Source organism: Drosophila simulans, chromosome 2L (genome assembly GCF_016746395.2).
Source record: "Drosophila simulans strain w501 chromosome 2L, Prin_Dsim_3.1, whole genome shotgun sequence".
Taxonomy (NCBI): domain Eukaryota; kingdom Metazoa; phylum Arthropoda; class Insecta; order Diptera; family Drosophilidae; genus Drosophila; species Drosophila simulans.
Genome location: NC_052520.2, coordinates 13,753,623 through 13,778,592, shown reverse-complemented (window position 1 = coordinate 13,778,592; position 24,970 = coordinate 13,753,623). Strand labels below are relative to the sequence as shown.

The window sequence follows — 24,970 nt, the reverse complement described above, 5'->3', positions numbered from 1 at the left end:
GATTTACAAGATATGCTCAAACTTAAATCAACGATTAGTTATTATATTACATTGCTTTCCAATCTAATAAATTAATATGAATTAATATGAAATTAAATTAATAATGAGATACGATAAACCTAAGCGTAACGGTAGTTAAATTTACATGGCAGTTAATGGTACTAACTAGACTACTTAATATTACAAGCGGATATAGCACCTGTCCACTTATTTGTTTATACAACAGAATCACTTTCAATTTGTTCTCAGCACTGGCAGATTTAAGCAAGCAATCGTGCTGTATTTGTGCTAAAAAGCAATAAAGTTTATACGATTTTGTAATTTTAATCAGGATTTTACTTACTTATCTGGCTTGAACAGATTTAAATCGCTTTGCACATTCTTCGTATTGCCATCGAAATCGTATCCATTTAAGTTGATTAGAAGTATGCGGAAAGTGAGCTGCACCACTCAAGTTACTTAGCTTAAGTGTCGTATTTCTTAGATAAACTTTAGAACAATGCCACCGAGATGACCGTGCAACGCCCCATAATATGCCCCAGCCACCCGTCCAACCCACTCAAGTGTTGATTGTCTTGTTTACACCGAAGTTGCTGCTGCTGCAATTTATTAAATCAAATTTATACACAACAAAAAACCAGTTGGCGACTCCATCAGAAACCGCAGACGGGGCAGCAGCTGCAGCGAAAACAAAAGCACAACTATGAAATTGCAGCACGTTTATTTATTTTATTTGATTAAATTGTAAGCAAGAGCCATAGCAGCAACAACAAATCCACCAAATGAGTGAGCAATGTGCGTGCGACGCCGGAGTTCCAATGACCCGCATGGGTTGCACACACCATCCCACTCGGAGCTGCCCCAAATGCCCCCCATCCCACTCAGCTCTTCACCCATTTGGATACTGGTTTTGCAAGAGGGTATTCGAAAGAACATTGGTGCATGCCAGGATCAACGAAATCTTCTGGAATTTTCAAAAAATTAATTGGTTGAGAAGGTGTCCCAATCTCCTTCTTCAATCATCTTTTCTTCTACAATTTCTTTAGTTATATATATATTGGCTCATCAAGGGGTATAACGCATTCGAGCAAAATCCGTAGTTTCATTTCGTTTTGTTGCAATTTTTAGGGTGCAGTCAGAGCCAGTCGGGCAATATGTCAGATTTGCTTGTTTTTTTGTTTTTATTTATTTATTTTTAGAATTGTGTGTGTGTATTTTTTGGCATTGATTCAAGTTCAACTTAGTTATAGGTGCGACTTGAATAAGCGGAAGTATTAAGTGGAACAACATTTTGTCTGACTGTTTTGTTTACATATTCTTAGCGTTAGCATGTAAACGACAGTATTTCATAATAAACGTAGGCTGAAGTAAAGGTAAATCAGTATGATCAGTGGGTATAAATATGGCGCTGACTTTTGTCCCGTCGCCCCATTGTAATATCCTCCAAAGATCTGCAAGCCAGCAGTTTCGATGCTCCTCTTGCAGTAGTCACCATCGTAGTTCCAGCCCACATACTCGTTCGTCCGCAGATTCTCCTGGCGCAGCCATTCCTCCAGTGGAGCGAAGTACTCACGCAGAGCGGTGCCATCCAAGCGACCTTCCCTCAGGGTTTCCTCAAGGACCTCTTGCCATGGCTGGGAGGCTCCCTTGGACATCAGGGTTCTGTGAGGAAAAATTAAAACCATTAAAGTATTTTAAGTTATTGATACAACAAAACTAGTCAGAGGCACTCAGAGCATTCATTGGGTCACTTATAAGAAAATATGATATGATTTTTAAACATATAATATTTTTACCACAATAATTCAACTACTTCTTTCTATAAATATTAATTAGGGAAAAATATATAAATTCAATCAAAAAAGATTGATGGGGCATAACTGCTCATCTAGGTATTCATGATGATATGTGTTAATTTTATTAAACAAAATAACGTTTTAATATAAATTAAGCTTAGCTAAAGAAGTTAAGCAACAACTCAATGTGGAAATAAAATGGTACTATTAAAAACGGCTATCGAACCAGTTATGAGTGATACATTTAGATTTTCTATATACTTTACTTACTTGAGGATATTTCCAGCGGCTGGCTGGCGGTAAATGTCGCATTGGTGGAGCGGCTTCCTAGGATCACCTGGAACATACTGGCCGGACTCGCGGCACAGGCCTCGATAGATCTGGAACTGCAGAACCGTGGAGAAAAAGTATCTGAAAGAGGACGGAAACGTGGCTTTATAGATACATCGACTTAGAACGTCCGCGGTCACGCTTCTTGGCCAACTTAAACATTGTCAATTGTCTCGAGTGAGAGTGGCTATGTAAGACAGTTCGTGTACATGGTGTTGGCGGTTGTCAGTGGGATTCGGTTGGAGCTGCAGTTCAACTGCTGGCCACTCGTTCGCATTCTGGCTCAAGGTCGAGCTCCAGTTGAAGCCTTAAACTGAAGCAAGTCGCCGGCCAAAGTCGTTCTCTTGCAGTTTCGAAATCATGCAAAAGTCAAGTTTTGTGGTCTTGTAATTGCCAGTGCTTTATGCTCATTTAATCGCATTTATGTTTATGGCATTTTTATTGTATTGTTATGGCGATGGCTGCGCAATCGGGTAGCAATTATTCAAAAGATAAGTTCGAATTGGCTCCAACCGAAGCAGCTGGCTTTCGCTTTTTAAATTAAAATTTTAATTTTATAGGAACTAACTATTTTTTCGCAGAAACTATTTTTCTGCAGAGTCACTGTTCATTGATTTATAATAATTATGCAACATATTGGCGGATTTTTTGGGATTTTTTTAGCATACAAAACTAGTAAGACGTTGAGGGCCAAGAACAAGTTCAACTAATGGATTTCTTTTGTTTGTTTTCTTTCTAAATGAGAGGGAAGAGGCGATAATTTATTTTCGGCCTTCTGCTCGGGGGTTCCCCAACTAAAGCGTCATAGAGATAGGTGGTTGAATTGGAGGTCGTTCACTCTCCAGCATCGCAGCCAAACATATTGTTCATTCCGCCCAGTGAGAATGTTGCAAGTTGGGGTCTAGGAAAAAATGGCATTTTTAATGTTCACTTTTCACAACGTTCGATCACGGCTGCAAAACTCCCAGCCACCATTAAGTGCATCAGCTTCAGCCACTTTGACGAGAGAGCAACTGCAACTGCAACCACTTGGCCCGGTGGCTGACTGGTACACTGGCACACTGGCTCACTAGCTCATTGGCTCAGTGGTTGGTTCGGTGGTGTGTTATGTTTTTGGCACTTGGCAGCGGTTGCCACATTGCCACATCGTCGCCACATTTTCCCAGAGACGCGACATGACCCAATAACAGGGATTAGGCAGCTGCCTCGTCGTGTTGCTGGTGTGGTGTTGCCTCTTGTCGTTTTGCTGTTCGCCGTTTTCTGTCTCAACGCTTGCCATTCATTCGTTCAATCATTCAATCAAACACTCGGCCAGCCTGACGGTCTTTGGTCCAGTCAATCAGAGCCAACATTGTCGGCAATTAGTCCAATTTTTGTAGCAGCCACTGCAGCAGCCGTTTTTCAGCAGCATTGTGCTAAAATTAAAAGTTGCGAAAATTCTATTCAACGTTTGAGGGGACATGGAACACATGTACCAATGAAAAATATGCGAAAAATCTTTAATTTTCGGAGACCACAAAGCGAGTACAATTATTCAACGGCCGCGGGGCGTATGAACGATGTCGTTTATGCGATCGCCACTAATGATCGGTTTTCGGGTTCTCGTCTCGTTGGCAAACCATTCATTTTGGCCAATTGCTGAATGGGCCAGCTGAACTGAGCTATCGATTGCTATTTTCCCCATCGGGTTTCGGCCAATCGATGGCAATTGACATTTCTGCTTCTGTCTGTCGGTCCAGCGGACAATCAAAAGACTTAAGCCGCGAACTTCTTGCACAATGCCGGTTTCAAAGGAGGATTTGTGACTCGGGCAATGGCCAGATGGGAACTCAAGGAAAGCAACGGGGAAAATATATTATTTAACTGGCTTTTAAGTGTCTACTAAGCCGCTCAAATATATATAGTACTCCGTACTCTAGTTTTCTATAAATGGTATGCTTATAGATTTCTCGTTTGAGCTTATAATTTAATTCAAGCTCAATTCTTCCAACTGATGTGAATGTCACTTGTTGAGGTCACACTGGGTTAGTACTGGCTCAGATCACTTTTGGTTTCGTTGGATGGTGTTTTCTAACCAGTAGCCTGCTAGCCATGCCCCTAAAGTGGTTCAATGTCCATGACTGACTGACTGATTGACTGGCGGACCCATGAATGCATTCAATCGTTTCGCGAAATGCTTTTCGGTCTGCCTGAAATTGTGCTGCGGCCTGTAATTTGCTGCTAATGTCGTTACTCTTAGGGCAAATATCACTTCTTATTGTTTCGCTTGACGAAGCGAAAATTACTTGCGAGTTACACATTTTTTTGTTTTTCGGCTTCCTTTTGTTTTAAGACCGACCTTGACTTTCATGCGCATGCTCATCAGGTGGAAACGGGTCGGGTTTTGTAATGGAGCAGTGGGGGAATCCGAAAGCAATATCAATTAATTTTAACATGCCGAGTTCATGACTTCCAAGCTCAATTTGTGCGATAAAATATTTGGGTCATGAGGACTAATTTCTGTGAGTTTTCCCAGATAGAGTTAACAGCAATAACAAAATTAGATTTAAAAATATTTAATAATTTTTTGACCAGTGTGATCGTTTTCTGAATGTTATTCTTAGCATCAGCGTTCCAGTTTCTAGCAGCAATTAAAATCCAAATGTCGAATTCTATTATCTTAAATTTACTTTGATGACAAATTGATTCCATTAGGCAATCCCACACCCACAGACCGAACTAATTCCCAACTTTTAGATTTATTTAAATGTTACCAAAATTTATGCGCATTTGTAATGTGCAGTTTTTCGTAAACAAAAAATGAACCGAAGCAAAAACTGGTTACTTGTCGGAAATCGTTTAGGCTTTTCACTTGATATGTCAAAATGCCAAAACTTTGCAAAGAAAACGTGGCCAGCCCGATCCGATGCCGTTGCCGAGCCATTGGCCTGGGCTTTAGGCATACGCCCTGTTGGCCACGCCGCTCTCTTGGCCCGGCCAGCAAATCATTTAAGCGCCATGGGCGTGCGGTCTAAACAAACTAATGCGACCAAGACAGCGAATGGCCAACAGCTTCCTTCAAAAGATCGCAACTCAGATGGTTTAGTTTTATGTTATTTTATTTTTTTCGCATCCACTGTTTTTTTTCTCTTCTCGTTTAGAAACATTGCGGATGCAGTCGCTCCAACTCGGCAAGAAGTCGGTCCGGTTTTGTGTCTTGGCCATAAATAGAGTTCGAGTTGATGTCGACGTGGATGGCGATTCAGTACGTTGCACAATGCACTTTCAGTTTCGGATTCCGATTCCGATTTCAACTCCAATTCCAATTCCGATCCGTTGGCGGCAGCATATTGCTCATTTTCGAGATACGACAAAATGCAGCGCTATGTAATTCCACTCCTAATTGTATCATTATTTATTGTTCTAGATCCGCTTTTTGGAACCTAATTAGCATTTAATTTGAGATCACTTTGCTTGTGCCTCGATTGTCGCTAGATCCGTGCGCATAAATCAATAATCTTGTGAACCCAATCGCCAGACAATCCAATCGAGGCAACCCAGACTCGTGGCAGCGAACTTGATCCAATTCCTACTCGAATTGCCATACAAGTTGTTATGTTCGCAGTAATGATTATTTTTATTTTTATCATTTTACATTATTTTGACTAAGCTCGCTTGCTTGCAAAAAGTTGTAAAAACGTTTGCAGTTCGGCATGGTAGTCAAAATAAAGCGGTTTAAAAACCAAATCGTTTGCGTTGGCAGCTCATAATTTTCAAGATGATGGAAGTTCGAAAAATTGGGAAGGACAGCTTAAATGCTGAGGTCAAGCTAAATATGTTGAGAAGAGTTTCTATTCTATGATATATGATAATGAAAGACTTGTAATTAACGTAAAAATACCTTTTAAAAAATATTTAAAACCAAATAAAATTGTAGTTATATTTCTAAACTATTTGAAAATTATTAGTACTGGAATAAACTTAAGAAACATCTAAAATATTTAAAAAATTATGTTAATATATTAGAGCTTAAAAATATGAAAAAAACAATGATATCTATTTATAATTACCCAATTCGTAACACTTCAGTTTCCACCATTAGTCATATGCGAATTGGAATTTCCCAGAGCGTTTTTCCGCTCGCATTTCAAGTCGCTTACCTGCAGCCCAGCACGCTTACAATCGTGTGAATAACCGCATGCCATGCAGCGTGAATATGCGACGATGGCCAGCCTCTTGCGGCCCAAATAAGCCTAATTATTATTTGGCTAATTTGGGGCCCCTTTGACACAGCCTGAGAGGCAAGGCGCTTGGCCAAAAGTCTAGAAAACAGGCCACAGCAGCGTGCACAAGGCAGTCAAAACAACCCCGAACATTAACACAGCGCAAAACAATTGGCCATAAATCAATAGGCGGCTACATGCATTGGGCTAACTGCAGTTATTGTTGTCGCTATAATCAATGAATAACGTCGCATCGGTTGACCACAATTTATGGCGACTTCGAACATGAGAATCCGCACAGCGTCCAAAAAGGCCAACTGAGATGGCAAAGTCGAAATGCAACTGCAGCAGCTTGCAAGCTGGGGGAGGTGGGGTCTTTCCCCCATCGGCTTTGATGTTGCAACCGCAACACGCCACGCCCCCTCTCTTTCTCTCTTTTACCACCCCCCAAAGTGGGAGTATCTGGTGGGTACGTCTGACAGAATTGTAACTCTCGTTGTTGTGGGCAAACAGCTGCACCGGTCGAGCTGACTTGGCGCTGTTCCATGTGGGCAAACATTGGGAACGACACATTTTCCGCAGAAAGTAAAAGTTGTTTAGACCCAAAGTTCAGACAAACTGCTCTTGGGATTGGGGAAATCCAATGTAATGGAGAAGACAACCCAGAATCGTGTTCTTTTTGTGGCCAAGGGCGTCGTTCAAAAGGCAAATCAGGTTTGGCCTTTTACGTATCTCGGTTAGTCTTGATTGGATGCGTTATCTAATGGTCAAATTAAAATATTTAACAGAACTATCTAGTCCTACGTTCTCTTTTTGATGACTACATAATTATATGCAGATTTTAGTTGATTTTAAACGGTTGCTAATTCAAGTGGCCCAGCCTTTTCATTGGGGACTTTTAGCTTTTTAAATTTTGCGTTTGAATATTTATAATTTCGGGGATGTCTAGAAAAATATTAATACTTAAAATACGTCAAGGATTTTGTGTCATATAAAGTTTGTAGAGCCTGAAATGGGCTCACTTTATATTTCCAGAAAAATATTTAAAAAGATTTTTAGAATACGGAAAATAACTGAAAAAAAGCGGCAGATATATTTTTGATAGTTGCCTGACAGGTCAATAAGGAATAAAAAGCGGATTGCAGGCAAAAGTTAAACAAGCTTTTTTATTAGTTCAGCTCTAAAAGGCTGAGGTGTTGACAAAACACCATAGAGTTTGGAAAGCGGCTTTATATGGCGATAGATAGATGTTGGTTTTAGTTTGATTGCCTTTGTAGAATCGGATATAGACAATAGAAAATGCAAATATCTTTCCCGCCCGTCAGAGCAAGACAATGGGACTAGGATTAGTCAATCACGGTACACGCATATCATTTTGGCTGCCAGTCGGCCGGTTGGTGCGGAGTCCAACATTCAACAGGTTTCATTTTGCGCATTAACAAATAATTATGCTGGCAATTGCCAAATCACGGGGACTCAGCCTGGCTGATATATAATCTGATTTTGTGCAAATGCACAAGCATCTAATGCCGCTACTGCAACGGCGACCCATAAAGGCCTTTCACTTTTGCGCCACAGTGCAGATCTCACGCATGGCACCCGATCCAGTCACTGTTCCAGTCACAGATCCATTTGCAATCCCCGTTGGTATTCCACTCCACAATCCCACACCCAGCGTTCCGATAATCGATTTCGAGTGCGAAACTTGAGATTCGCACCCCACGGTTATGCACCGCATCGGTTGCATCACTTTTCACCACCCCCAATCGCAGATGGTATCTATCTTTTCCGCCCGGTGACCACTGAACCATTGTCAACGACATCAAAGAAGCCGAGAAATTCCAGAGATGTAGCTTCCGTTTTCACCTGGTTGTTGCAGGAAGTGCAAAATGGTAACCCGAGTACCACAAAGGTGGCTAGAAAACCAGAAAGCCTAATTATGACAGCAACAGAAATTGAGACATCACACTCAAATTACTATCTTGCAACAATGTATATTGATGCAAGTCCAACTGGGCAAGAGTACAGTGAACTTTGATGAATGTTGCCTACTTTCAATTACAAAATCAAATTTTAATGGAATTAATTGACAATTTTAAAAGAATCCGGTTAAATATTAAATACTAAAATCCGGAAAACCCTCGGTTCGCCAAATGCACACAGTATTATAAAAAAAATTAATTAAGTTATAAATCAGGTTACCGTTAAATCAAGTTCTACGAAATTATATCTGCTAAGTGAATTTCAGATTTATTAAACTCAAATGAAAGAAATGGCTTTGTTACACTTTTGTTTACTGGGCCACAAAATGATTCGAAATAAATTTTATATCGAAATTATACAATGATCAACATTCAGATAAAAACCAGATTACCCCTTTGAACAATTCCAGATTTATAGACCCTTTGTTTAAAATGCGAGCCGAACGTATAAATATAATATTAATAAGCAAGTTTTGTATTACTTAATGGAATCAAAACAAAATCTAGTCGAATTTCCATTAAGTAGTCTCAGAATTATTGATATTAGAAATCAGGTTCGACCAAAACTGCTGACTTCTGAAAGTTGACAAACAAAACATAACGATTTTGATAGACATATGGCCTTTCGGTGAAATCTATATTTTTGGGAACAACTTGCTAAGAAACCCGAAGACTCTTTATACAAATGAAAAAAAAAATAATAAACAACAAAGGATTACTAGTACGTTCTGCGGGATTTTCCCAAAATAAATTTCAATTCAAGATTTGGTTAATTTATTTTATTTGCTTTTTATGTTCCCAAATTGATTTGATCAAATTTGCACCCATATTTTATAAGCCACTTTCAAGTCGGCGGCTAAAGTCACCAATACACAGAGAAAAAAGCCGCGATTGCGCGAGTATTGGTGGCATGCCAGTGTATTGGTGAGCGCTTCCGCTTGCAACTTACCGTGCCGCACTAATACACACAACCATTACCAATACAAGCGCAGACCAAGTCGAACTCAGAGCTTTGAAGAGAGCAATTAGGCTGGTTTGTGGTGGGAAAAGCTTTTGGAAACCGCTGAGCGACTTGGTTTGGCGGCGTTTTCAGTTTCGTTTTGACACAAAAACTCTTTGGGGGTATAAAAGCGCGCCACTGACCACAGACAGCATCCAGTCAAAGGTTTGGAATCGCTAGTGATTCTACAATCCTTCCACAGTCTATTTCGCTGTTACTGAGTTGCTTGTAAGTGAAGCCAAATGCCAAGTTAATTTTTGTTTGTTTCTGAAATGCGTGTAGACTATGTGAAAATGAAATAAAGTTTAAGCTGTGATCTAAAAGTTATAAACTTATAAATGTGCCAGACGTGTGCTCTAAATAATATCCATTTTCCAAGGAACATTTTCCCAAAGAACAGATTGTCAAAACCAATTAAAGTGCTAATTTTATAAAAAAATTTCTATGCTGCACTTCGTATAAATAATCTTATTGTTTTCTTTGTTTATTTACAGCCCTGGCAAGTCCCATTAGACTCCACAATGAAAGTATTCGTAAGTACAACAGACATATAGTAATTAGACATATAGAAATAAATTAGAATTTAGTTTCATATGTAAATGGGTACTATCGTACAAGTATGTGAACTATCGCTGTTGGCAGCATATTTTAGTGTGAGAAATCTAGAAATCTTACAAAGAATTCCATACAGAACAATGCTGACATGAACTAATTGGAACAATAAAGCCTTTTGCATTGCAAATACAGCACATTGTTTACCTGGCCATCTTCAACTACAAACAACTTCCTGAAACAATTCAATCCGATAAATTTCCTTAATCAAAGGCGAAATGCTCGCAAACGACCAAATTCAACTTGAACGACATGGCTAATAAGCGTTTATTAACTGAACGATCATAGTTGGAGTGCCAGCCACGTCTATTACCAGGCCGTAATCAACTGGGTTCATGTGCTCAATTAAAGCCAACTCCAAATGCATTCGCTGTGTTGCCCACTGCGTATGCGTAACGTGACGCCAGTCGGTTAAGGCGTATTGCGGAAACTGGGCGTGGCAGTGGGCGATGTCTGCACTGCATCATTTATGCCAGGCACGCACGAATTTCACTTGACCATTTGAATCGCGAAAGAGGGCGATGAGACAACGGACGACACAATGCGAATCGGGCCACATATCGCCTTCGCTTTCTATTGCGATTAGGTAATCGATCAAACTAGGCAATGGGTGATAAAAGTCAACCTTTTCGTTAGGCAATATATGTAGGTTGCATATTTTGAATTGTTTTATCATAGGGGGGCTTAAAATGTTTATAGAATTGGCTATACGAATTTCATGATAGATGAGTTTGCACAGTTGAGAATTCTTAGATAGTATTACAAAATTACCAGAATACATTTAAGATATATCTGCAAAGAATCAAGATAAATATAGATAGAATCAGATTATGTTAAAAAAAAAAAAATTATGTAAAATCTCTAAAATACATAGTTTAAGCCCGATCATAACCAAACGAACCAACCCAATTCATTGCAGATCTGCTTAGCCGCTCTGCTGGTGGCCTCTGCCTGCGCCAGCAAAACCGAGGGTGAGAAGGTGCCGCTGGAGAAGAAGCTGGACAAGCGCGGCCTGCTCGATCTGGGCTACGGCTACGGTCATGCTGGTCTGGACACCGGCTACCTGGGACATGGCTCCATCTCCGGCCACGGAAGCTACGGACATGGCTACGGACTGACCGGACACTCCGCACCCGCTGCCATCGCTGTGGGCCACAGTGGTCCCGCGATCGCCGTTGGACACACTGCTCCCGCCGTCGCTGTCCACCACGCCCCCGCCCCCTATGTGATCAGCAAGCAGGCCGATGTGCACAAGACCATCACCATCACCAAGGGAATCCCAGTGCCCGTGCATGTGGACCGCCCCTATCCCGTCGTCCATGAGAAGCGCGTGCCCGTCGAGGTTAAGGTGCCCGTGCCCCAGCCCTACGAAGTCATCCGCAAGGTGCCCGTGACCGTTAAGGAGTACGTCAAGGTGCCCGTGCCAGTGCCCCAGCCCTACGAGGTGATCCGTCACGAGAAGGTGCCCGTCCATGTGCCCGTCGACCGCCCAGTGCCCGTTGAGGTGCCCAGGCCCTACCCCGTGCCAGTGGCCAAGCCCTACCCCGTCTACGTGGAGAAGGCCGTCAATGTCCAGGTGCCCGTGCATGTGGACCGTCCCTACCCCGTCTACGTGAAGGTGCCCGTGGTGTCCCACTCCGTGGTCAAGCACGCACCCACCGTCGCCGTCAGCAGCTACCCCGTTAGCGCCATTGGCCACGATGCCACCGTCTACTCCGACCACCATGGTTACCACAAGTAAGCGGACGGAATGGACCGGAAGTAGGCGATTCCATTGGAGCGAGCGGACTTAATGGAAATGAGCCGAAGGATATCTAGCAACATTTTCAATTATCTTCCCCACTCTCTCCACCTGTCAGCCTTCCTTTCCAAAACCGAGCGAAAAAGCAAACTCTTAAAATAACCCCTGGAAGTCCAACTTCCGCCCTGCCACTCTCTGTAGCTGATAAGAACCCCCAAGATGAAACAAGCAATGCCTTTTGTAAATTATTTCCAATCCAGCCATCCAATGGAAGCCATTGTGCTGGGCCACGAACTCCAGGTTTAGGATAAATACCAGCTAACTGTTTGTAAATTTCGCCATTTATGGACAGTTTAGCTGGCCACGTTTATCAGTGAAAGGTTTCGGCGCACAATGAATTGAATGGATAATAAGAACAGAAATATCTATGTGAAAATCTATTAAGGACAAATAAAATAAAATGTATAAAATAAATTTCACTGTCTTTGTCACTGGTTAGCTGCTGGAAATAGTTTGTCATAGGGTTCTTTGTAATTGTATATCTTGTAAATATATTTTGTAAATAAAGAGTATGTCGTTATTAAATAGCTATTGTTTTTGATTGGGGTGGCTACTCAAAATAATATTTATAAAATGTATTTGAACGAGACTTTTTGAGGAGCAATTTCTGGAATATGCGAATATTTATTTAGAGCACTTCAATAATAGTTATTAAATATACGAAATGTTTCATAAGCTTTATGTTTCGATCACTTTAAGAAAAGTTGTATGAAGCCCCTTAAACTTGCAAGGTAACAAGCAGGATACCAGTAATTATTTCAAGCCAAGAGATACGAATTATGCACGCCTGTAATTAAGTACAGCTTAAGTTGTAATAAATCAATAATACTCAGTCACAATAAAAACAGATGTCTTGACGCCTTCCTGGTCCTTAAACCCGAAAATCCTCTCACCATGCCAGTCAGTCAGCTGAGGTGACATGACCCAAATTGGCAATGCATTTGCGTTCAGACGGAAGAAGATTTCCAGTTGTGGATCCCACCAGCAGACAAGCTCATAGGCCCATTGATTACCGACCAGGTGATGTTAAAAACCAAGATCATCTCCAATCAGATTGAGACAAGACACGCACAAGGTCGACCGGAGCAGTTGGCAGCCAAAGATGACGTGCACTTCTCCACTGCCATCCATTTCCAAGTCAACGTCAGTTGAGTTCATTTAAAAGTCGCTCATAAATTTTCGAGTAACATTTAACCAGATGCGTAAAAAAGAGGAGTAGTCACTTGGTATTTAATGCTGGTTTTCAACTTTTTACGACAAGTGAACGAACTGTGCCGGGTTTTTCCTCATCAAATACCAAAATATCAACTTTCAAACTGCAAAAATGCTTCTGAGCATGTTTGTTTTTTGATGGATGGAATCAATTAAGTTTAGGGCTATTTAGCATTTGTTTACTTCAACGACAAACAAAAATAAAATAAAATCCGGTTCGGTCCATCTTACTTATTACCCAAACGAGGGCAATTAAAACAGTTCTTCTAAGCTCGCTTACCATATATTAAAGATCAGCCCGTGTATTTTTTGGGATGAACAGTATTTCTTTTTTATCCATTGGCTTAATGCTCGGGGCCAAAGCCCTCTGGGCGGGTTTGGACTCTGATTTGATCCCAAGGACGTTGATCATGGCAAAGACGGAACTGAAACAACTTTCTAATAAAAAGTCACCCGTTCTTGTTAATTTCTGACTTAATTTCCATCAACTTCCATTTAGAAACAAAAGAGAGCCGATCTTTGTGTCCGTATAGAATCGCTATTAGAATCAGATTTAGAACCAGTTCCAGGCCAAAGAATTCATTTGAAGGTCGGCGGCTTTGCGGACAGCATGTGCACACATCCATTGGGGGCGTGGCAGGGGCACACCGCACTTACATGCACTCGTAATTCTGTATTTTCAACCATAATTTGTTACGAATTATATTCTCGACTTTGCCACACGTAGGTGTTGTGTGCAAATACCCATATTCCCATTCATACAATCACGTATGTACACATATTGCATTAGTTTCGTTCTTGACTTGGTTATTGTTTCGGGTTATGCAACGATTATAAAGCGGATCTCTCTATCAAGCTTAATTGTCGCCGAGCTGAGGGTCTAATTACAACGAATTACTTTGCACAAGAATGTTTCACGTTGATCAATACCACAACCTCCAGATAGCAATTAAATACAAATATATTTTAATGGTTAATAATTACATAGGAGGCACACAACCTTATATAGAGGACTTGGTCAGAGGTCGCCGCGTAATGCATAAAATTATTTAAATTATTAAAAATAGAATTGGTATACCAAAAATACAAAATCGTTAAAATGGCAGAGAAATGCCTTAAATTTATCATCGCTGGAGGGAGAGTAGTACATATATCAATTTAATTTTGTTTTATCGAATTTATTGGCATAATATGAATAATATGAATCGCTTAAAGTTTTTCAATGAATATGCATAGTCTATATCCGCAATATCGACGATGCTCATAACTGGAGCACTGCCAATTAATAAATCATCGGTTCGGTTTCCGCCCATAATCGAAAAAGAGATCCCACACACGCCGTAAAAATTGGATCCCAGACATGTGAAGGAATTGCCTGAATTGCAACATTTACGCAATGATAACCATTCCGGCCGAGAGACAAGACAACAAATTGCGCCAACCGACGGCGGCCAATTAAACCCATATTTCTTGCACCGACCGGCGGGGAGATCGGTGGAAATGATTTGATGATGGGGGAGGTACGCATATTTGTTGAGACTTAATTAATTGCCACAAAATGATGGAGACACAAGCGCAACGTCGGCCGACAAAAGATGGCAAACTGAAAACGAATTTTTCGCAATTCTCGGCGTTCGGTTGAGTCTGAGAAAAGGCCACCTAAAGACGTTCCACATATTGCCAAATGTGAAACTTGTGCTCTAATGAGCGACTATCCAGTCGGCGGCGACGTTTTGAAGGTCACCGCCAACTTGTCCATCGCCAAAATCCAAGCCGAATGCGTCTGCAACGTCAAACAGTTGTCGGCCGATTGCGAAATGAATTGGTTTAGTTAAAGTATGTGATGTTTTTTCCTTTGGCCAAAATGCATGTCTGCTCGCCAGCAGTTTGCACAGAAATCACGACAAAAAAAAACCTGCACCAGTTTCTCGAACACAAAACTCAAAACCCAAAACCGAAACCAAAAACCGAAACTCAAATTGCGAACGTAATCGAAGTCGCCGGTGCGCAAGTCAAGTGAAGCGAACGTCTTTGGCAATCTGGAAATCTCAGTGTCTCCCAACCAATCCGAGCCCCCTCCAAAGACCCTCCCACAAGATCTCCCCCTACAGCGTATGTGCCTTCTGTTTTTGCCTGCCCTGCAATTGTGCTTGCCGCTTCATTTGGCTAGCCAGTCGGCAAATAAAATACTTGTTATAGCCACAATGCAATTGACATGGTGCATGATCGCATTTCAGCTAAATGCTAAGACTGTTGACCCCACGGCGATGACGATGGAAAACTATAAAGACCAGGCAATAAAAGAAGATCTAAATTTACGTTTTGGGGTTTAATTAAAGATTTATGTATATGCCATTTCAATTTAAAGCAATTTAAATTCACACTAAAATTACTTGAAAGCAAAATTTAAAGAGGAGCAATTTACTGGAAAACATCTAAAACTACCCCAAAAATATATTTATATATAAAGTGCCTTATTGGGTTTCCTACGATGTTGCTCGATCCATCTATGGCGCACTCCAGATCATATCTTGACATCGACTTATGACTCGACCTCCTTGACTTCTGGTTAACCACCTGTCCGTACTCATCTCCGCCCCATCTGATGGTGCATTCAAATTGCAAACAATTAAGCGCATAAATGCTACCGCATCGCATTCAATAGTATTATGCAATCCCTCTTTTGAATTATTGCCGTAAATTGTGGTCTGGTCTAGCCTAGTCTCGACCACGGGTGTGTTTCTCTCGCACGAAAGCTGCGCCGCGCGAATCCTTTCACCTGCGTCCAGCGAACGAAACAAAAGACTCAGGCAACGAACTCGAATTCACAACGATTTATTTCTAGCTTCAGTGGGACGTTTCCGTATTGAAAGTGTTTCACTGGGACTATGGACACTCCTTCAAGTTCTTTATCATAGCCGCGAACTATGTCAAGCGGGCCAACAACAAATGCCAGCCAACGCCTTTTGGAGTGGACCGAGCACCAACCAAGTAGTCCCAAATTGAATAGGAAAATCTCTTGGAAAACATCTTTCCCAAAAACCCAAAAGAAATCAAACTGCACCAGCGGCAGATTCCCAAATCTGGCTGGGGCACCAGACAACTGCAGGAGTCCAGCCAACTACCATGCTGCGACTTGCTGCCGCTGCTACAGCTGGTCGAAAAAGAGATACTTTGGAGAAGTTGCATAATTTTTGTTTTTGCATTTAGGTGCTGTTGCTGTTGTGGCGGCTTTTGGAGTCACCCAGTTAGTGTGTCACTGTGGCATTTGCAGCAAACTGGCTTCGTTTTCTGTCCATTCATTGTCTTCTGTGGGATGGCTGCTGTTGATATTGGTAATTTTTTATTTCACAAAGTCGCGTCGAGTCATGACATGTTGTTGCAGTCAAATCATTTGCTTAATTTTTCATTGATCCAAATGGGCGTGGCATTCCATGTAGTTGGCTAAATGTCAATCGAGTCTGGGTTAGTTAAGCAAATCAAGTTAATATGCAGTTTTTGCAAATCACTCAATTAAACAAAATTAATGGCCATTTGTTATTTGATATACAAATTGTAAGTGCAAATGAAGTACCTGTTCGGTTTAAGCACAGTAAGCCTAACCTCTTTTATGAAACCAACTATAACCATTTCTATTAGCTTTTTAGGATGATTAATCTGCAGACATATTTCATTTGCATTTCTCGGTGCTGACAATTATGTGCCTGGGAATTTTATATGCTTGCTACATAAAACTAAACATTTTCATCACCTCACACGGTGTTGCAAACACTCTCACACTTTGCTATATTGCTTAAAATGCAGCAACAAAAGTCGAGCAAACGACATAATTCCCAGGCCAGCCAAACTATTGTTATTCGTTACGTTTTTATTCGAAGTTCTGTTGTTTTTTTTTTATTGTTGGTAAACTTTTTTGCACTAATTGCTGCAGAGTTTTCGTACAAACGAACAATGGCCACAGTTCAAAATGATTTATTTATTTTTATTGCCAAACACGAGCCAGCCGCAAACATGAAAACAAGAATGTCAATGAAGCGGCATGCAAACACAACTCTTAAAACATCTGGTAACCATTCTCAGGATCTTAGATAAATAAATTCGGGCTTCTCCCATTGACTTAAATGGTAAATTCAGCACATAACTAGAAAGATCACTTAAAAATTTAAATAAATTCTGAACCTTTTAAAAATTGTATACCAGTATTTCCTATCTAGATTCCTAATTATCTTATATAGGCACTCACGACGCAGCTCAGCTAATATCTTTATTATTTGCATTATTGTTAACGACTTTTGGGCCGTCAAACTGGCTGCTATAGGTGTTTGCGTGGGCGTTTCGGAGGGCGTACCAGCCAGTTCCTCACTGGAGTCAGCCGCCAAGATCGGTGGATGGGGGGCCTTCCCCTCGGGTTCTGTTTGGCGGCTTTCGAGTCTGGTTCCGTGTGCACTTCGAGTTCGACGGCGGTCGAAGGCGGTGCTGCGGTGGTCTGATAATTCAAGGTTCGAAGCGGGGCCGGGCCCCTAACCGCATTTGGCCAATTACATGGAAAATGTCAAATCAAAAGATTCGTTTTTTTTTTGGTCATTTCCTTCGCCAGCTATTGTTGTAGGCCGAACTGGAGTTTTCCCAAAAAATATTACAGCACGAGAGATTTAAGTACGAACCACTGCCAGTCAAAGGTCATTATTTTTGTCCATTTTGTGGGTGTTGAGGTCAAAACGGTGGCAAGACAGTGGCGAAAAATTGTGTCCATCAACGAGCGAATCAAAAATTTATTTTCGGGCTCTCTTATGACCTTTTTGCGGGCAATTATCAAGCGAAGAAAAAAGAGGCAACAAAAATTGCTCCATGTAAACAATTTTTGTTTTTTATTTCTAGACAATTTTCTTTGCTAACCAAACGTGCAGACCAGAGATAAACAAAAACGAAACAAAATTAAATGTCGAAGGTTTTGCACGATTGTCTTCGACCCGCAGTTGCTACAAGTTTCTGTTTTTCTGGCCATTTCAATTGACAAATGTTATTTGCCCGGGCTCAAAACCCAAGCCGATCTAGACAAAACCTCAAGCTGAAATCCAAAAGACCTTAGCTCCGGCACGAAAACGTTTATGGCCATCCAAAGAAAATCTTTTGCCACTTCGTTCGCATTCCGAATTCAATTTCCAAAATTTGGGTCAAATTATGTCGCTCGGCGGCGTCTCTTTAATTATGATAAATTTCTGCCTGATCTACCACCGAAAAAAGACCCTGAATGCAAGTACTAAAACTTGAGGAAAAAATTGTGCTCAATTAAATAAAGCACTTACTATTCGGTGTTTGCTGGCATTACCTTCGCAGTTTCCTTTCGGAACTTGTGATTATGATAAATTAACCGGGTTAAAATCTACTGATGAGCAGGGAGAAGAAGAAGTGGATGATAATGAGTTTTGATTGGTATCAGCTTCCTTGTGCTAATCAACTGATTGTCAACATATTTAGCTTGTATATCCAATACGTTCGAATTTCGATCAAGTTATAAGTTTCAGAGACTTGCACTTTAGACATTTTAGAAATCAAATCGAACGCCATTAGGTCGCAATTAGTTGGCAACAGCACAAAAAGTGGTTCCACAATTTTGATTGGCCACAAAATCGTTGCAAATTTAATCATTTTGGGGCATTTTTGCACGGCTCAGACATCGAAACATGTTCGGCATTCGATTGACAAATGTGTGGCATCTCAAAACTGGAGCAATCGAATCGAGAGAATGCTTGAGGACTTGGCGACTTGAAAAAGGTGCCAAAATCAAATGGCAACAAATGGCAAATGACAAATGTTAAGCAGCACCCAATAAATCGAACGAGTTTGAATGAAATTCATAAGTGCTTCTGCCCTATAATTAATGACAGTCTTTTGTGTTCGGACTGTTAATTACCATCTATATATTTTGTTTTATTATATAGCAAACTTCTTATTTCGGGTTTTTTCTGTCTTTTATTGCCAAACGCAGTATAAAGCTTAACTAAATTGAATAAGTTTATTTTTTGTATGTGGTATATTTTATGACCCTCACGAAAGGTGTTTTTCGTGTCTAAGATTTAAATCATTTTTAATGGCACAATTGGCTAGAAGAGAAGAACACTTCTGGGCATCATCGCCGACTAAGAGATTATAAAAAAATGTGCTCTATAGATGCTTAATTCGTTTGGTTATATAATCTTTATTTTCAACAAAAAAATCCCCGAAAATTCCATAAATTGTGGTCCAACCCAACTCCTCTAGAAGAGAACAGAATTATACACAAGAAACAGTGGAAGATTTCGGATACTGGTTGTGAATACCCTGCAAAATGAAGTAGTAAATATTCAAACACATAATAACTTTTTTCATGAAAAAACAAATATAATCAATTAAATCAGTAGTGTTTATTATTCATCGTTACAAGATTTAAATATTATAATCCAGTCTTGTTTCCATTCTTGTTTAAGAGCATCCAAACTTTAAAGTGTTTACCTCATCTGTGATAATTTCTTTTTGCTTGCGAGCTGAGCTTTGACGTCAGTTTAGCATTAATTAATTATATTAGTTAAAGTGGCGGCTGGTGAACGCGAAATGTCAAACAACAAATTTACTAATAAAAGAACCTCCTCTTTCGATAGACGCGGATAAAATCATATGCAAATGAAATGTAGAATTGTGTATTGAAAACTGAATATAGCATTACCTTGCATATCTAAACGGAAATTGAATATTCAATTATTCATAATTAATTTCTCAGTGTTATCATATGGTTCTTGTGAAAAACTGCTACTTTCTAATTTATTTTGTGCCTTCCATACTGATTTTTGGATCGATTTTAGTTTGATTAGTGGGCGCACACTTTTGGAATAAACCTGGGTAATTAAAGAAATAATCCAACATTTTTAAGAAGGTATTAAAAGAGAATGGATAAATCTTTAATAAAGAAGTAATCATAAAAATACTAGTATCTGTTGCTGGTGCCTTTGAAAGGATATTTTTATTATTACAGCAATATACAATGGGTAATGTTAAAACCAAAATACCCGTTCACTCCATATGTGCTCGGTATTTAAACCAAAAACAGCTTCTCAATCTAAGATATTCGATCTATCTCTGTCCATTTATTCAAATGTTCACGAATCAACAACAAAATGAAAGTGATCTAGAAAATTCATCAAATCCGAGCAATGAATAGGAAACCACAATGACCAAAAGCGCGATGCATAAACTTGAACTTGAGCTCGGTGGCCTGGGCTCTTTTATGGCCGTTCATTTCGTGTTTTTTTGGCTTGCATATTTTTATTCGAAGCGCTTAAGTCATCCGCACGGCTGCATTGCTATGATTCTGCGCTGGATACTATAGCCTCACATTAGTAAAAAAAAAAAAAAGAAAAAAACTGGAAAACGAAAACTGGCCACAAAAGAAGCGCCACGCCGGGCAAGGCCTAGCATTTATGTAGTTCAACTTTGACTCAGTCTTTGCCACCAATTGTGATGCTGATGATCGTGGTGTTGATCATGGCGATGATGTCTGGCGACCTTCGCCTTCAACTGCACATTACAAAGCCTAATACGCTCGGTGTTGCCATTATGTCCGCGGCGTTATGTCCACAATTAAATTAATGCACATAAAACCAACATGATTTTGGTGTCCGTATCTGTTCTCCTTTGTGCGCGTTTTGCGGTCCACTCATTGTTCACACGTTCCATTTACATGGCCATTGGCGAGTATTTCCTCTGCAGCATTAAAATGTCAAATTACCCACACTGCCACAGCATTCAATCAATGCACCCATATCAAGGCTTAAAACGAAGCTCAGCCTGGCCAAAAAGCAGAAAAAAAGCGAAGCAAACAAGAATACGGAGCCAAACACAAATCCGAGATCAAAAGTTCAGTCACGAAGCCACACAGAATCAAGCAGACTATGCGGCGCATGTTTCTTCTGCAGCCAAGCAATTTCAATATGCAACTACAACTGCAACTGGATTTGCAACCTGAAATTTTCGGAAATGTGTGGCTAATGTGAATTTAACTTATGGCTGTGGAACACTTTGCCCGTTGTGTCTAATTTGATTATGTGACTGAAGTGCTCGCGGTCAGTTATTTATTTATTAATGGCTCAAGGCTTTAGGGCTCTCTAAAGTAAGTCGAATGCAAAAATTTCACAACACTAAGGACTAGTAAAAACTATTTTTAGAAAAATGATTTGTGTTTTTATTTTTAATGTATTTTCTTGAATGATTATGTAGGTTTTGATACCAGCCAAATATTACTTATTTATTTATGGTCCATAAATTTTAAGCTCTCTATATTCATTTATAACTTCGTTAATATTTAATTATTTATGTCAATAATTATTATGTTAATATTTAATGTTCTTTTCGAATGTGTTGATATCAAAAGAATTATGTAAAATGGTAAATGGTAGTATTCATTATTGTAATTTTACCTGGGAAACATTAACACTTTTCTTGTATTTATGCAAGATTTTTACAGAGAATATATTAAAAAGATATATTTGTGCAATTGGACATATATAACAATACTTGTGAAACTAACTGTGCAATAGGACGTCGAAGGAAGGGCTCCGATCTTAAATTACATACATTTTCTAAAGACTTTTAAAGCTTTTTACCAAAAATGTAACAAAACAAAATCACTTTTCGAATATTCTAGAAACAAACTCTGAGCCAAATTGTAAGCTAAAGTCGTTGATTAAGATCCATACCTATAACTTGCTTAAAAAAACTATATTGTTTGAACTGTTAAATTAAGAGCGATTCTCCGAAAGAATTGATTGGATCTCGTTGGTAGATTAAGACAAAATTAAACAAAATTAACCATTTCCTATTTTTATTATGTTGGCTATTGGCAAGAAACGAATCTTTCTACTAAACTGTGCCCCCAGGTACTTGGTGTCTGAATACTTTCAGTGGTTCGCAAAGATCGCTACAGTTGGAGCTCGAGTGTTCACAGATACGCACTCATACAGGCGCAGATCACACGGACGACATGGACACTGTCCGTGTGAGGCACCCTCTTTCGAAAAAGCTCCCTTGCTGACGCATTTCCTTTGAGCCATGGCTCACACGGACAGTTGGCCAAGAGAGAGAGCGAGCTTTTTTAACACGGCTGCTGCGATCTCGATTCACGGCGACTGCGCAGCCGCGGCTGAAGACAATCCCGCCACAGCATCGGCCATATAAAAGCTCGCTGCGTCTGTGCGAAATTATTCAGTTAACTGTTGCGGGTTGGTTGAGACATACAAGCCCATCTTGATCGCAAAGTGTTGAGGAGCTAACCTAGTGCAAAATGAAATCCATGGTATGTTCGGTCTGAGCTCAGTGTGTTCTCCTTCGAAGTGTTGCTTAGAATAATTGTGCTTCAAGAACTCGGATTCAGTTAAAGTGACTAGCAAAATAAAATATATATTTTTGGAACAATGTAGACTGGTGTTGCAATTAAAATATTTGTAAAAGCAAGTTATTGCACAACTTCATCAGCTCTTTCAAATGCAAGGATAGAACGGATATTCTATGTTACTTTTTTGTGGCAAATAAAAAAATAAATCAGAACATTGTTTTCAGACAGGATTTTTAGAGAGAAGAAAAGTTAAAATATTTAATTATACCATTAGCAGTTCTAAATTTATAACTTATTGAAAGAAATCACATTTCATAATAACTAAAATCGAAAGAGAATTTCAAACCAAAAAGGATAGGAAGTTTGAGAATATTTTTTTAGCATTTAAAAAATAAAACAAAAATGTAGATTCATATTAAAAAGCTTTGAACGCGAAATTAAAACGAATTGAATTTGCCTTCTTCCAAATTGCATTTTACTCGAAATATTGCGAAAATAGCAAGCCACATTAAGTATACGCCGCATGCCCAATATGTTAGGGGGCCTAGGCCACGATTGAACTTGGCTGGTTGCCCAGCCAACTTTCCACCCAACATTGCATAATTGTCATATTCCAAATTATGGAGTAACCGAGCGGAGGCGGAGCCGGAAGCGGCTGCAGTTGCATAACCACCCGACCAAGCCAATTGGGTTTCGATCGAATTTAACCCACTTGTCATTGCAGCTCATTTTCGGCCTTGTGGCGATGTGCGTGCTGGTGGCCAACGCCAGTGAGGAGGCACCCAAGAAGGCCGTCGAGACCGCCGAGCCCGCCGAGAAGAAGCAGGAGAAGCGCGGCATTGGCCACGGTCTTGGCTACGGATACGGACCATCGGCGGGAGGCGCCATTCTGGGATCCGGCATCGGTGTTGGAGTTCCAGTGGCTCCCGCTGTCGCTGAGCTGCCCACCCAGGTGCACACCAACACCGTGGTGAGGACCGTGCAGGTGCCCTACCAGGTGGAGCGTCACGTTCCCTACCCCGTCGAGAAGACCGTCACCTACCCCGTTAAGGTGCCCGTGCCCCAGCCCTACCCCGTGGAGAAGATCGTCCATGTGCCCGTCAAGGAGATCGTGAAGGTGCCCGTCGAGGTGCCCCAGCCCTACCCCGTCGAGAAGGTCATCCGTGTGCCCGTGAAGATCCCTGTTGATCGTCCCTACACCGTCCATGTCGACAAGCCATACCCCGTGCCCGTGGAGAAGCCCGTGCCATACACCGTCGAGAAGCGTGTGATCCACAAGGTGCCCGTCCATGTGGAGCGTCCAGTGCCCTACAAGGTGGCCGTGCCCGTGCCTGTCCACGTTGAGAGCCACGTTAAGCCCGCCGTGGCCGTCACCCACACCGTTGCCGCTGCTCCTGCCATCATCAGCCACGGCTACTCCGGACACGGAATCTCCGGATACGGAATCTCCGGACACGGAATCTCCGGACACGGAATCTCCTCCTACGGCAGCTCCTCCTACGGCGGCTCCGCCCACGGTGGCTACCTCCACAAAAAGTAGATGAAATCGCAATGCTGTCGAGGGCCAAGCGAGAAGTGAAGTCGGGTGAAGGCGAGCGAACCAACAAGTCGAAAGTATACAACAGACATTAAGAATCAAGCACCCCACCCTCTTTTCCCACGCCCAGCAACCGCCAACGTACGACTTACAAATTTAGTTTTAGTTTGTGATACCAACCGAAATTCTGGAAGGATCGGAACCAGGAGAAAATCACACAACTGACGCAATCCATTATAAAAAGCTTGCCAAAACCCATACGGGGCGTTTGAAAAGTGCCTGTCTCCTGGCATCCAAATCCATCGAGTGTACAGTTCTTTTGTAGACAATCACAGAGAAATAACTGCTGACGAGTTGCTCCTTCGACTTTTTCACGTAAATTTCTTTTCTATGAAATATTTGTACATATTTAAATAATGTAAATAAAACGAAAATTAAAAAAAAAAACCTAAGTATTGTATTTTTACTGAAGAAATACTGGACATTCCATTAAAAAAAAATGGTAGAAGAGACTGAATTCGATAGGATATTAATAAAGTATATAGCGTGTTTTCACTTAATGAACCTTTTGTTTAAGCTGAATTGGTGCATTGCTATTTTGGAATAAATACATTTTTTTATAAAGAAGTTATAGTCTGCCAACTTAAAACCTAGCCCTAAAGGACTATTTATTATGTATTTATATATTATATATTTACGGACTTATGGATAAATATATGGTTATGCATAATATATTTTATGTGGGAGTGGGGAGTTACTCTTAAGTGTCTTAAGACAATTTATTTTAGTCAGAGGATATTCCCACAACTATGCAATAATTTATTTATTTATTTTAAATGTCGTGGATTAAACTGAATTGCATTACCGTGCAAGTACGTTAATAAAAAAAATTATTCGCATGCAATGCTTCTAAAACTGTAAGTTTAATAAGTAGGCCTAAATTTATGCAACAAAAAATTATATATTTCAGCTTTTCTAAGCTTTGAATTGTTTCTTAGTTAATACCGCATGCATCCAGGCTTAAATAAAGAGCTTATAATTTTAAGCAATTAAATTAAGTTTTAAGTGAATAAATTTTGCATATTTTAAAATATTAAAAATATACTTTAAAGGGTAAGTCTGGTCAAAGTCGAA

The 24,970-nt window shown here is 40.4% G+C and overlaps 3 protein-coding genes across 3 annotated transcripts in view; 2 read left to right on the top strand and 1 right to left on the bottom strand.

Annotated features, from left to right (window-relative positions):
• Positions 1 to 1,178: 1,178 nt before the first annotated feature.
• LOC6732278 (angiotensin-converting enzyme) overlaps positions 1,179 to 24,970 on the bottom strand; it is a 40,948-nt gene continuing 17,156 nt past the window's right edge. Inside the window, exons 8-9 of the mRNA XM_016180125.3 lie at positions 2,067 to 2,207; positions 1,179 to 1,662 (exon numbers count right to left, since the gene is read on the bottom strand). Of these exons, the coding sequence (XP_016024942.1) occupies positions 1,347 to 1,662; positions 2,067 to 2,207 (457 nt within the window). The 3' untranslated portion in view covers positions 1,179 to 1,346. The remainder of the gene's footprint in view (positions 1,663 to 2,066; positions 2,208 to 24,970) is intronic.
• LOC6732281 (zinc finger protein 512B) lies at positions 9,427 to 12,137 on the top strand. The gene is made up of 3 exons (XM_016178290.2): positions 9,427 to 9,538; positions 9,805 to 9,843; positions 10,842 to 12,137. The coding sequence occupies exons 2-3, from the start codon at positions 9,832 to 9,834 to the stop codon at positions 11,661 to 11,663; spliced, it is 834 nt and encodes a 277-aa protein (XP_016024948.1). The 5' UTR covers positions 9,427 to 9,538; positions 9,805 to 9,831; the 3' UTR covers positions 11,664 to 12,137.
• On the top strand, positions 22,141 to 24,283 carry LOC6732280 (non-classical arabinogalactan protein 31). The gene is made up of 2 exons (XM_016178291.3): positions 22,141 to 22,260; positions 23,024 to 24,283. Exons 1-2 carry the CDS (start codon positions 22,249 to 22,251, stop codon positions 23,837 to 23,839), a joined length of 828 nt encoding a protein of 275 aa, XP_016024947.1. The 5' UTR covers positions 22,141 to 22,248; the 3' UTR covers positions 23,840 to 24,283.